At 41.3% G+C, this 14,498-nt stretch overlaps 1 protein-coding gene across 1 annotated transcript in view; it reads right to left on the bottom strand.

Annotated features, from left to right (window-relative positions):
• Nucleotides 1-1,319: 1,319 nt before the first annotated feature.
• The window catches only part of pkd1a (polycystic kidney disease 1a), a 77,608-nt gene continuing 64,429 nt past the window's right edge, over nt 1,320-14,498 (bottom strand). Inside the window, exons 45-55 of the mRNA XM_088006806.1 lie at nt 11,586-11,788; nt 10,330-10,524; nt 10,094-10,233; nt 9,706-9,836; nt 8,805-8,901; nt 8,535-8,648; nt 7,927-8,098; nt 7,549-7,839; nt 6,909-7,043; nt 6,486-6,812; nt 1,320-5,039 (exon numbers count right to left, since the gene is read on the bottom strand). Of these exons, the coding sequence (XP_087862932.1) occupies nt 4,089-5,039; nt 6,486-6,812; nt 6,909-7,043; nt 7,549-7,839; nt 7,927-8,098; nt 8,535-8,648; nt 8,805-8,901; nt 9,706-9,836; nt 10,094-10,233; nt 10,330-10,524; nt 11,586-11,788 (2,756 nt within the window). The 3' untranslated portion in view covers nt 1,320-4,088. The remainder of the gene's footprint in view (nt 5,040-6,485; nt 6,813-6,908; nt 7,044-7,548; nt 7,840-7,926; nt 8,099-8,534; nt 8,649-8,804; nt 8,902-9,705; nt 9,837-10,093; nt 10,234-10,329; nt 10,525-11,585; nt 11,789-14,498) is intronic.

The following is a 14,498-nucleotide window of genomic DNA, read 5'->3' as shown; positions in this document are numbered from 1 at the left end:
TCTGAAATCTTGTGTTCCTTATGGGTTTTTTTAGCGTGAGGAAACAAAGCCGATTTGTAGAAAACTTGAGTTTTGTCTTTCAGTGATGAGGTAGTTGTAAGCTCTTTACCAAGAGTCTGAAGACAATATTTTATTTATGGCCAAATACTTGAGATGCTCAGATCTAGTTTTTTTTATTCTGGGGCATCTTACCCAGTCCTGATGTTTCTCTTTCAGTATCTCCTGGTAAAAATATTTTCTGAGCAGGAATGCTTTTTGAACATTTAGTGTTATTTCTGGTCATTTCGCTTCCTCCTCTTGTGCCTTTTGTAGTTTTGATCACTTGGAGATTTCATATCAACATCCTTGGGAGTCATATTTTGATGAAATGGCTAATTTAAAAACGAACAAAAAACCCCCAATAATAGTTTAAATACAACTAAATGTGGTTTCATAACTACTGATGGATTTTATGCAGCACGAAAATCCATCAGAAGATTAAGTTGACTCAAATAGGATTCAGGTGTAATAGAAAATGTTCAATTATCCAAAATAAGTTTAATACTTTTTTTAACAAAAGTCGGTTGCAAAAAATAAACTGTCATGCAATAGTGTGAGCACATTGATGCAAAAATAGTTTACAGATAAGAAGTGGAAGGTAGAGTGAAACTGCTAAATGAACCGCTGGTTTACCCGCAAAGGCACTGGTGTATTTGCTGCTGCAGTTTTTTGGCCACTACTTTGTAGTGATGTTTAAATAAAAGATGGATTATAAAGTAGTGTGCCAGAATGAGCCTTTTTTGTATAATAAAAGAAAAACTCCACAGACCTTCAGATATCAGTGAAAGCAGTAATGGAGTCGCTATTTGATACTTCGAGCATAATCATGTTTTTGGGCAGATATATTTTGTTCAGACAAATAAAACTCGCTTTCTGGACGTTACGCATTGACTCACGCTAACTCGCTATGTTGCGAGTTAGCGTGACAGAAACTTTTTTTTTTTCTTTGGTACTTTTTTTTTTGTATTTTGTGTTGAATGTATTTTGATATTCCGTTTATGCCGTCCATTGGTGAGAAATCCGCACTTTCGGGCCTTTTTTTGTCCCGTTGCCATGGTGAATCGCGTGAATCGACGTCTGCACTATAAGGTTAACTTTACTCAGAGTTGAGTTAGCTAGCTCTGAGTATCACAGAGCTAAGTAGGTTTATTCAGAGTATCTACTCAGGGCTTGTTAACTCTGCTTTCTGAAACGGGCTTCCATAGGAAGTTAATTAAGCAACAGTTGTCATTCAACACATTTTGTCCCAAAAACCCAGAATTATTTAACACCGTCCAGGGTTTAGCTGTCAAACACTTTATTCGACTTTGTCAAGTGCAAAAGCATGAGGTGCTACAACTGCATTGATACAAGGGGAGAAAGCGCAGAGAAATGCTTTTAAATTCACTTTCAAATCACAAAGCTGTATACAACAGACTGCAAAACGATACACACAGTTTAGCTTTGGCACCATGCTCTTGCACACACTACACAAAGAGAGGATAAGTGACTGCTGAACTTCCTGTGGTTTCTACTAAACCGTCAAACACTGAATGACTTAAACGTTTTGGCTGTTGTGCATCATTTAGACCACAAAAATTTAAAACTTTGGAGATTGCAACACCAGTGCTTGACATTTGTGTGTGCCACTGTGCACAAATAATACAGATACTCAAAAAACGGAAATATATACATCCCAAATAGGCCCAAATATATACACAAATTATACACAATGAGAAGGGGTGTCTTTTAATGCTGGATGAAGTAAAAAAAACAAAAAAAAAAAACAATAAATCTGTTGGAAAATCTAAACATTCATGCTCTTTTACAATGAGGCCAACACAATGCAGTACCGCTCCGTCAGTATTTATATAACAAATACCAGTATGGGATTATATTTTAATAACTGGAACCTTCTGCTTGGATTTGGCTCCAGCTGTGACACAGAGAGAGAGAGAGGACGGGTTCCCTGAGTTTTGCCCACTGGACACAGGAAGTGCGTGTGTTGATACGACAAAATTATAACAAATCAAACAGCTGGCGAACGAACAAACAAGCCACTGCTTTAACAACACGGTGGAAATACTTACCGAAATGTCCCTTTAACGTAAATGTACTCATAACCTGACACGTGATTAATTAAATATGGTGTTCAACATCATCTACGTTAAAGAGTAAAGTGCAAGTACAAAAAAAAACGAATGAATGTATGATTAGATTGAATCAAAAATGCATAAATGATTTAAAAGCTTTGGCAGCGCTTCTGGTTAAGTAATTAAGTACAGTATGAGTGAAGCTTTCTGTTTTTTGGTATAGATACCAAGCTTATTACTTTATGCCACATCGCATTTAAAATGACCTACAATTTAAAAAAAAGTGCTTTAAATTCGATTCCATATTAAACACAACAACACACAGGAAATATAATCAGAATGGGAGTCAGTATAGCTTTATAATTGGTGAACTTCTGTCATGTTTAGCTGAAACCGCCCATATAACCGTCTTGATTTCCATCCTTTGTCCCTTATTCTGTCAGCACTTACTATGACTCTTCTTCAGAACTCTGCCTTAGCTTTCCGTCGCTTCTTCTGGTTCCGATCTCCCTTCTCTCACATGAACAGTGCTGGTCATATTTATTGAGGAAAGAATGTGTGAAAAGCCTTCGAGTAAATCATCTGATATTACTGATCTGCTGATGGTTTTTATGTTTAAATATATTTTTAAAGTGCTACTTTTGTGGTTTGAGCACACAGGAGAATTTTCTGGGATGTTATGTGAAAACATCTCGTACTTTTTAACGTTTGAAAAACCCGTTTCCACCATTGCCTGTGGTGGCGCCGCAGCTAGAACCGGTGAAGGACGTGATCGCAACTTGCTCCTTCACAAAATGTAAACAAAAAAGGGAGATTTTAGCAGTTGTAGGATTTCTCTCTTTGTTTTTGGCAAAAGACCTAGAGCCATTTCTACCGCTAGCGATAGACTCTCACATTTGTTTTGGTTGTATTTACCCAGAATGCCCTGCGCTATAATCCACTACCTGCTTTTGGAGTTCATGTGAACAGAAATGCCGAGGTTTTAACTAGACTACTGAAGTTTAATTCTTTATTTCGTCTGTGCTGCTTTTATCCTTTTCGATAGAAACAGTTTGTTCTTTATACTAGTCTTTCAGTTTTTCTTTTCTACCAAAGATAGTTCTGTTATTAAAAAAAAAAAAATCACTATTTCTGTGCATATATTTTCCTCACCGAATCAATGCTCTCAAATTAAAGGCTGGGATATTACTCTGCTGTGCTAAAACATTAATAAAGCTGTAAGACTTTTGCACATGTTTACCTCTACATATGGCCGGCACTGTATCATCAGCACCCTTAAGAAGTGACAGCTGAAATCTCAACAGCGTCACACACGTGCACGCCTCTCCTCGTACCTCGTAGGGCCGGTCGCATAAGGCACATTTCCACCTACTGATATGTAACTACAGTGTTATATACATGCGTGTACGATGTGCGTTCCTGTAGGAATCTTTGGTTCCAGGATACATGGCTTGAACCGGCACCCGTGGTGTCCAAACTGCTGACATTTAACAAAATAAAGGCAAACAAAAATATACAGAGAAGTGTGGCTGTACAGTCTGGTGAGCACCTTCCTGTGCTCCTGTCACAGCGCCGTGAGACCTCCAGGATCACATGGCGACGGGGAAAGGGTGAGGGGGGTTTCGGAGAACTAAACACAAGTATCTCTTGGTTTCACTGTTTTAATCGGTCGGCTTAGGTAGCATCCAGTGACCTGCACCATGCTTTGAGAGCGAGCCAAGACCCAACTCTCCCGCTTCTGATTACCCTACATTTTTTTTCAAACAACTGGCTCAATTGTTCCGCCTTTACGTAACTTTCTCATCTCTTTGCAAACCCCCCCTCGGTTTCTCTTCTCTGTCTCAGGGTTTAAAGAGGTGCGTCTGGGGACAAGACCGGCTGTCCTCGTTCTCCTCTCGTCCTTAACCCAGCGTTTTCCTCCTGCGTTCTCCTTCTCCTCCTCTAGTTCCCACCCCTAAGGGTTTTGGGGACGACCTGTTAAGTGGGGTGCACCTTGTTTTTCAGCGGCGGGGGTTTCCGTTTCCTCTTTCGTGTGGGGATGGTGGTGGTGTGAGCCGGGTGGTTGAACAGACTCGAGGAGGGGAGGGTCTCTCTGTCCGTCTGCGGGTCTCGGGTAACAATGGGCGTGGGGCCTCGGGCAGTCGGCAGGGAGGGAGTGGGTGCTCGGGGGTATGAGGGAGCGGAGGGAGTTTTGGAGAGCGGGTTGTGGAGAGAGGAAGTGCTCGTTGGGGTGGGGTCGGCGGCAGGTTTATCGGTGACTGATGATTGAGAGATGTGGGGCTGCGCGGAGGCCAACGTAGGTCTGGGCTTTGAAAAGGGAATCGGCGTGGCGACCGGAGTCTTTTTGGTTGCAGACTCTCTAGGGAGTTCAGTCTTTTTCTCCTTCCTGCCCATGGTCTGCTTCTCTTTTCCCGTCTTTCGTTCTTTCACGTCCTTGTCGTCTCCCTTCCCTCTCTGCTTGCTCTCCCCTCTCCGGTCATGAGCGTCCTCTCCTCTTTCTCTCCTGCTGCGCCTCCTTTTTCGCTGAGCCCGCTCCAGCCTGCACTCGATGTGGTAAACGTCGTCCGTCGCCATGTTGACTCGGTCCAGCTGCTGCAGGAGAGCGTCCAGGATTGGGAGCAGCCTCCTCAGGGAGGCCTCCGTCTCCGCCCTCTCCCTCCAGCTCGTGCCCCCTACCACCACTCCCGGGCCGTGCCCCAGACCCAAACCCAGACCAAGGCCGAGGCCGACCCCAGGCGCCTCAGTCAGGCTGCAGGGGCTCGAGGAGGCTGGACGCCACGAGGCCTCTGAGCCGGCATCGATGCTGTCCGGCGTGGGCGGGGAGTCTGGGCTGTCCAGCGGGGGCAGACACAGGGACTTGCAGTCGCTGGTGGAGGACGAGCGGGACGGCGGGAGCTCCATGCCTTCGAAACGGACTTTGTGACGAAACTGTGAGGGGAAAGGAAGAGTCATCAGGCTGAATATTTGTTGGATCTGGTTTGTGCATTTTTTCCTTCTTAAACTCTTGCCAAATACAATCAAACTCAAAAGTTTGGGGTCACCCCAAAAACATTAGTTTTTTTTTTACAAAAAAAAAATTTATCTAATGAACTGCTCCTGTTCTGTTAGAGACTGTTTCCGATGTTCTTTGAAGGAGGTGGTCCACATCGTGGTATGAGAGCTTCTCTTTCTTGACAAGTTATCTTATGGAATAGCTTTCATTTCTCAGAACAAGATTAGACTGACAAGTTTACATAGAAAGATTATAATCGAATGCACAAATGCTGATGCTCCAGATACTCAACCAGCTAAACAAAGATCGATTTTATTGCTTCTGTTGTTTAGTACAAACGTTTCCAGCTGTGCTAACGATCAAATAGCTTTTCCAAATGATCAAATAGCATTTTAGCATGGTGCATTTTGATTGGCTAACAGAATGTACGCAGTAGCGATGGTACTGTGTGGATTAATGTTTCCCAAAAAAAAAACAGCCTCCTCCTGTTTAACAGTCATTTATCACATTAATAATGCCCAGACTGTATTTTTAAATAATGTAATCTAATGTTATTTTAACTGAAGAAAATTGTGGTTTTTTATCAAAAAAATAAGGAGATTTCAAAGTGAACCAAACTTTTGAGCAGTAGTGTAACTCAAATTAGACACATGCCAAATTATTATTATTTTTTCTATTTGGAAAAGTGCTTCACATTTTTACCCTTTTTTTTCTCCCCAAAACTTTATTTTCAATTATACAGAATGCCGTTTACACTCTCTCAGCATTTGGAAAATACTGAACAGAGAGGGGAATGCTAAAGGAGGCTACTGTCAAAGAACTGACATATGTATTGCACTGACTGTATTGAGTGCCATTTTTTCTAAATATAATACTTGGCCTCATTGTAAAAACAGCAAAGTTTGGCTTTCTGTCAGAGTATTTGCAACAGTGAGTATGACATTTTTCCAGTATTAGTAAATTATGTCTTAGGTACTCAGAATGATGTGTTTTCCATAGAATACAGAAATGTGGGTTTAATAAAAAAAAGAAACACCTTATATGTTATCCTCTAAAAGTATTTTAAATCTGAAAAATGAGCCTCATCAGAAAGCATATTCTAATTCATCGAATTTGACTGTCGACCTTGTCTACCTCGCAAATGCACAGTGAGCTGTGGACGGTGTGTTTTTGAAAATCTACCTAATCTGTTTCCTTTTCATGGGGCAAAAAAATATTTTCTAGATTGTGCTGCTAGATGAGTACTTTCCCAAATCTGTCAATCTGAATGACGTGCTCGAGAAAACACCAACAAATTCTCCATCCTGTCTCACGTTGAGGTGTGTCCTGGTCAGAAACCGGCCAAGATCCCATTAACCACAGATGTAAAACGAGAGGCTTACCTCTTTGGTCCTGCTGAGTCCCATCCACATTTTCAGTCGTCTGACAAACAGCTCCACCATCTCGTAGTCTTGGAGATCCACGGCGGGGCGGTACAGCTCTGCTCGGGCGCGCCGGTAGTTCCTCAGCAGCACAGAGACGATCAACCACAGGAAAACCAGCCGGAGGACGGCGAAGGTCGCGTGGAACGTCAAGGAGGAGATGGTGTTCGAGGGACCGGTCATCGTCGAGGCAGGGAGCCACGATAAGAGGCCCCTTCCCCCCGCTCCCAGCAACGACAGACAGGCGGCGCTCACGCTGCCGTAGCTGTCCAGCACAGAGTGGAAGAGCTGCAGGGGGAGGCAAAACAATCCAAAACAAATGTTACGCAAAAGTTAAAAACTGCATCAGAAGATGAGCAAATCATGGGCGAGGGGATATCTGACCAGGTGTCCTGCATGGGAGTAAGCCAAGAGCAGCAGCAGCAGAGCCGACACCACTCCCAGGAGCTCCCAGGCCGAGCGCCGCAGAGCTCTGCCGAACACCGCCCACTCCCGGAGGAAACGCAACTGGTGCGACGCCTGAGTGCCCAACAGGGGAGGAAATACAGGATTCAATAAACATGAACAAAGGGAAAATGCTTTACATGCACTTTAGTTAATTTCCCTCATTAGAGCAACTCCAATAAGCACCAAATAAACGTTAATGGGACTCAGGTTTGATGCGTTCACTGACAGTAAACTGATTACATTTTGTTTCTGACTAGTTAATGCATCCAGCCTGATTTCTCTTTGCATCTCTGGTAAAAAAAATAAGAAAAATCTCCAAATCTCACCAAGAACTACAGTAACGTTTACGCTTATGCAATAAAATATGGATTTATTTCCTGAATTATTACACATACGCACAGCGAAAGCCAATAAGTGTTTTATAAATATCTTTTTTTTTTATTTTCACCCTAAATCTTTTTGCAGCTGAATGTTGTTTTCTCTTCTCTGCCTCTCAGCGTTTCACACAATTACTGATCCTTTTAAACAACCAAGCAACACGAGTGTTCAACATTTCTTTTTTTTTTTCCTGCGTTACCTTCAGCACCAGAATGAACAGCAGCATGGCAGACATGACGGTGTACAGCTGACTCTGCCTGGCCAGCGGGTAGAAGTCTGTGAAGGCGTCGCGGCGTCGCTTCAGGAACAACGTCCACTGCTGCCTGGCCATGACGGAGCGGCTCAGATGGAGGCCGCACACAGACGCCGCCAGACACAGTTTGCATACGCCCAGCGCTCTCCACGACGACAACAGGTACGTGTAGCCCTCCCTGAGGAGCCCCAGCATCCCTCGCGCCAGGAAGTACAAGATGAGGCAGAGGAGGACCAACTGGAAACCGCAGACAAGACGCAGAGGTCAGAGGTCAGAGGGAAAAGGTTTCAGTCACGTCTCGCTGCCTGAGTGAGGCGAATTTACCGTGAGAAGAAGCTGGAGGTCCAGGCCTGCGATCGGCCACAGAGTGAGGACACTGAGCTCCAGGCTGGACTGAGCGCGCTCAGAAACTGGGAACTCAAACAGAAACCTGAAAACAGCCAGCAGGTTGGTGTTGACGTTGTAGAGGGAGAACTCCACGCACACGGCTCGAGTCCTGCAAACACACACACACACACACACACACGCACACACACACACACACCAGATTGACGTATTCAGCACGTTTCACTTACCGTTTTTTTTTTTTTTTTTTTAAAGTGCTTGTGTCAAAAGTTTTATTACATAAGAAATGTTCAAAAAGCAGAAAGGTTGAAGTAACGTTTATCACCTTTAATTGTCTCCATTGTGAACATTAGGGACCTAAAACAAAAGCTGTCCCAACTAAATGAAAGACCACACTGAATCCATCTTTATTTTGTAATAAAATCCCAAACAAATGTGTCAGAGCCTTTGGTTGTGACATGTCAAAATGTGAAAAGTTTGAAGAAGTACGAATACTTTTGTGAGATGTTTTACATATTTGTGCAGCGGAGGACACATTTCTCGATTTCAAACCAAATCTCCAGATTTTCCTGCAGTCCTGTTGTTACCTGTGGTCGATCCAGTGCAGCTGCTGCAGCTGCTGCAGGGAGGAAGAGGCCTCCTGCAGGCTTCTGTTAAAGTGGAGAAGCACATTTCTGCTGTCGGACTCCTCCATCCGAGCCCTTGGAAAGTAAGCGAAAAAATACAGTGAAGATTACTTAGAAACAAAAGAACAAAAAGAAAAGATTAAATTTCTTTCATATGCTTGAAAGAAATTGTTGCCATCCAAACCGTATAAAGCCGAGAACAATCAGTCGTGTTGCCAATGTTTTTCCTACCAGTCCATGTGGATCGCACCAGTGACCGTGTCATTCTCTGCGCCTCTGGTCGGGGATGTGACCAAGGGAGGTGATCGTTGTCTTGGCCTGAAACCACCTGCAGGCGGAGGAAAAATGTGAAATATGAGCAAAAACAACAATCTGATCAGCATCTTTAACTTCCATCGGTTCTACAGAATAAGACTTGCATGTTGAGTTATTGACTGGATAAGAAAAAAAAGACTTCAAAATATATTTTTCGGTCGCATTTTCATCAATACAGACAAACAGTCAAATAGTTTGAGAAAGAGACAGAGATGGATGGTTTTACAGAGACACTTATTGGGATTCTTGGTAAAGTACTTAGGGCATATTTATGCTTTTTAAAAGCTGCTTGAATTAATTTACTTAGACAAAAGAATCGATCTAATCTGCTTAAGCAGTGATAGTTTCCAGACCACTCAGGTCCAGAACTCCACACATTTCCAGAAAACTGCAATGAGGCTGAAACACTGAGCTCCTTTAAATCAAGGCTAAAAACCCACTTGTTTAGAGTTGCTTTTGATTACTAATAACTGGAACACAGATCAACATATCTGTGTTCCAGTTATGCTGATGTGCTTGATGACATTTGACAAAATGTCTATTACTTGTTTCATAATTGGTATGATGTTTTTATGATGTAAATCACTTTGAGCTGCCTTGTTATACAAATAAACTAGACGTAATAAAAGGCTTTATGCCTAACGTTGTGCAGACTTAGCTCACGGGAACTGTAGATGGTCCTAAGAGCAAAAAAATAAATAAAAAATTTTTAAAAATCAACAAAATAAAAAGCATCTCTACAAATGAACTACTGTCAGCGAGGAGCTGTGACTCATTGGTGGGTTAAAGGTCAAAGTTCACGATGGAGCCAACTCACCCTGTATGTCCCGGGTTTGTCGGAGCCTCGGGGAGCCGAGCAGCAGGCTTCCCGTGTCTCTGAGGAGAGACGACTCGTCCAGCAGCCGAGGCAGCAGAGATCCATTAAGCCAGGTCAGGACGTCGTCTCGTCTGAAAGACAAAGAAACAAATTCGTCACCCGCACAATGGAGACGTACAAAAGAGACATTAGAGCGGGCAGGGAAAAGCAAATTAGCTTTTATTGATGAACCTTGCTCTCTTTTGTTCATTTCAAGCTCACAAAAATGTCTCCAAAAACAAAAAACAAATGACTTCCCCTCACTTGACAGATCAGCCAAAAGGGACTGAAAAAAAAATCAACAGCAGGTTACAGTTTTAAAACCTCGACTCCACTGTGTGAGCAGCACCTGCTGATGGTGTGGTACTCTGGAGTGTGCAGGGCTTGCTGCAGCTGAGTCCGCAGTCTCAAGCTGTGCGTGTGTTTAGCCGAGTCGGAGTAGTTCAGAAGCAGGACGACCAGCAGGAAAAACATGTAAACCAGAAAATTCTGCAAAAGAAAACAAATGGAAACAATCATTTCTGTTAAGTCAACAAAGCAAAGAATTGAATGCCTCCAGCTTAAGAGTCTCTGTTTCTCACCGACCTTTAGCATGGTGTGCAGCATGTGGACCTTGCGGGCCTGGTGCCGGGCCTGAGACAGAGCGAAGCCCTGCGGCGGTCTCACCCTGGCGACCCGCTGCACCACTCTCTCCTCCCGTGGGAAGTCCACCAGCACGTCGCTGTCCTCCGGACGCAGCCGGCGCACACACACGGCGAAGTAAACGGCCTCACACAGCACCTGCGAGCAGAGGGCAGCTGTTAAGTCTGCAAACGTTGGACCTGCACCCGACAAGACACCTGACTCTGATAAACTGAAAAACCATACTGGAGATTTTATCATTTTAAAATAAACACAGACTGGAGCATATTTAGCCAAAACAAACATCACGTAAGTGCAAGAAACATAAAGAGAAGTAATTTGAATGCAAGTTATCGATGAATGAGTTAATCTAAAGTTAATTGATCTCATCAATTGACTAACAACGTGTTGACAAGCAAATGTTTTCTTAAAAATCTGAGTTTTCTCTTGTGTCAAGAGGGCTGAACGTCTTTCCACAACATAGCATAGCTGACATTATTTTGTCAGTTACTGACTGAATAAACATGACTAAACTTCAACATATTTGTAAAATGCAGCAAAACAGGAAACTCTTGGGTTATGGAATAGAGAAATAAAAAATGAAAAGAATAAAATATGTGAAACACATAATCCCCCATGAACAGAGATAGTCAAACAAAAGTACCGTCTGCGGTTGAAGCAATATCAAAACTTTGCTCCACGAAGTGAATTAACTCACGAAAGCCCTCAAAATCAAGCCTGTCACATCTTTTCTTTTTCCAGCCTGTTACAGTTTTTCTGCTTTATGCTCTCCGCTTTTCTGTCATCACATCCTGAAGTTGACGCTGCTCCGTCATGAAGCTCAGCTGAATGAGCGCCATTAAGGTGACGACTTAAGGAGTGTGTCGAGTGTTTATATTCCAAAACAGAACCACATAAAGTGATCTCTTTCCTGTTTTTGGCCTGCCGCCATCTTTATTTCTGTATCAACTGGATCAGCTTCAAGATGACCAACTGTGCCCTCTGCTGATTGGCAAAATCACGACAACGCTAAAAGAGTCTAAACAAACATTATCAATCAATTCAAACTCATTTTAATCTAATAAACCCTTAACTGACAATTAATTGTTTGCATTCCTAATATGAACTGATGAAAGTGTAAATTGTGATGAAATTAGAAATTAGTCTGGCTGTGGATCATGTACCGCCATCACTAAGGACAAGAGTTTGGGTGTGTTTACCTTAATTGGCTCCAGCAGCAGACAGGAGCACAAGAAACTGGCGAAGCAGGAGATTAACCACATCATGGCCACCTTTTCACTGAACCCATGGCCCGCCCAAATGGAAACGCAGCTGGCCAGAGCGATTCCTGCCCAGCTGCCCCACAGCGCCGCCTGTCCACACCAGGGAGGGAACCGCCGGGGGCGACACACATCCGTCACAACTGGAGGCACAGAAACGGGAATCAATGGTTAAAACACAGCAAGAAATCTGAAAAACTACAGTGCCTTGAGAAAATGCTTGTACAACTTAACCTTTTAGAGATTTTCTGGGAGATGATGTAGCTAGAAACTGCTAGCAATCGTATTAACACTTAACATAAAATCAGAGCTTTCCCTTGAAAGCTGATATTTGTTTTGACTGAGTCTTTTAGAAAAGTAATGAATATGGAGAACGTTACGTTTTGTGGTGCTAGACGAAGGTACCAGGCCCCTGGTGGGCAGGGATCCAGTTTTAAAATAATTGATTCACGTGGGGGGAAAAGAAAAGTTTCTGTGACCTTTAAAGTCCGACTCTGAAGATTACCGAACCACGTCGATTCAGCCTGGCCTTTAAGAAGTTGCATAATGAGCTGCAGAGAGACTTTCTTGTCTTTTTCAGCAATGTAAAGTTGACCAAACTCATCTGAAAATCTCAGTAACAAGAAAAATACACCTGACTATTAACTGCTCTCTGTTGACATAGAAATCCATTATAATGCTAACAGAAAACAGGATCTTTTTCCTCAGTATTTCTCAAACTTTTTTTTCTTTATGTTTTTAAGATAAGATTATAAGTGTATGTAATGATGTCTCACTTTTGCTAACATTAATTCTTCAGATTCTGGTTTAACCAGACCAGCATGCAAATCAATTTGCTACATATTTAGCATTCAGTCAGTGCATCGCCTTGGAAAAATCATCTTACTTCTTCAATTTTTTCATGTTTATTCACAACCAAAATTACTTCACTGTTTGTATAGAGATTTTTGGTGATAAAGTACCGTATTTTCCGCACTATAAGCCGCACCGGATTATAAGGCGCATAGAATAGTCGCTACAGTAGAGGCTGGAATTACGTTATGCATCCACTAGATGGAGCTGCACTAACGAGAATGTCAACAAAACAGTCTGACTTCGGTCGGCAAGGAGAGCCTTCTGTGACTGGGCCGGGGCGTGGCCGGACGATGGCCAACCTTCTCCGTTCGCGCACAGCATGTTTGTGGAGAACGTGGTGCTAAATGACCTGCAGGCGACCTGATTATCAGGTCAGTAGGTAGATAGGTCAGTCAAACTTTATTAACAAACCAGCGTTCTGACAACTATGCTAGCATGCACCGCGCGCTTCTTCGTCTACGGGTGAAAATGAAGTCGGCGGCTGCTTACCGTAGTTGCTAGACCTGTTGTGGCTCAATATTGGTCCATATATAAGGCGCACCGGATTATAAGGCGCACTGTCAGCTTTTGAGGAAATTGAAGCCTTTTAGGTGCGCTTTATAGTGCGGAAAATACGGTAACACAAATTAGTGCATAAGTATGACACATAGTTTCCAATTGTTTGTTTTTTTTGTTTTGTTTTACAATAGAAATCAAATATATGTTACTGGAAGGTGTGTCTCAACTTTCAGAAAAAGTGCAGTAATGTATTGCACAAAATTTTCGTAGTAAACAGCCGGATGCAAATAAAAAAATTGATTTTTCCATTTAATCACTTAAAGCTTTTTTAAAAGACAATATTAAAACGCATTAAAAGAGGCAAACAAACAAATAATTCAATTCCTTTTTTAAACATCAAAATAAACACTTTACTGCCAAAGACACAACAGCATAGCATTCCTTTAGTGTTTGCTTGATCATTTGTAGATTAAATGACACATTTTTGTGCCTTTTGGATGTCAAAAGGTGCTTAATAGTACCTATTTAATGTATTTATTTTTACCAAATTTGAACCAGGTGAAGCTAACACTATGCCATTTGAAAAGTTCTGGGTAGATGATATTTATTGACAATTTTTTTTATATCGTAAATTCAAATACTGCAAGTATTTCTTGTAAAGCTCAGGGTTAATTAACTCTTGAATGTGTTCTTCAGCAAACAGCCTTAAATTTCAATGATCAATTAATAACAATTAATCAGATTAATCATGATAAATAACAATTAATCACGATCAGGGGCACCATATGGGGGGAAAGTTAAGACAATTACAAGGGCCCTCCACTTTTTTTTCATAGAAATTTAATAAAATTGTATAAATACATGTAAAATTGTACATGTACATAGATATATAGACACACATATATACACAAATATTTACATATGCATATATAGATCTATACATACATATATATGCATGAATATATATTTTATATATATATATATATATATATATATATATATATATATATATATATATATATACATATACATATGTGTGTGTGTGTGTGTGTATTTATAGAGAGATGTATCTGTAGATAGATATCTATGTAGATAGTAGCTGTCTACATATATCAATATCTATCTTTATATATAGGGATATAGATAAATTGATATCGATATGTAGATATACATAGAACTATCTGTATATATTTCTATATATATATATCGATATCTATCTATCTATCTATAGATATATAAAAACATTTACATATAGAAACACACAGACATATATATATATATATATATATATATATATATATATATATATATATAGAGAGAGAGAGAGAGAGAGAGAGATATCATATGAGAGATATATCTCTATAGATAGATATCTATGTAGATGGTAGATGTCTACATATATCAATATCTATCTTTATATATAGAGAGAAGTATAGATTGATATAGATATGTAGATATACATAGAAATATATATATATATATATCCATATCTGTGTGTGT

Source organism: Poecilia mexicana, unplaced genomic scaffold, assembly GCF_051168715.1.
Source record: "Poecilia mexicana isolate PSO_F unplaced genomic scaffold, ASM5116871v1 scaffold_1, whole genome shotgun sequence".
Classification (NCBI taxonomy): domain Eukaryota; kingdom Metazoa; phylum Chordata; class Actinopteri; order Cyprinodontiformes; family Poeciliidae; genus Poecilia; species Poecilia mexicana.
The sequence above is the reverse complement of the archived record's forward strand: the minus strand, read 5'-3'. Positions and strand labels throughout refer to the sequence as shown.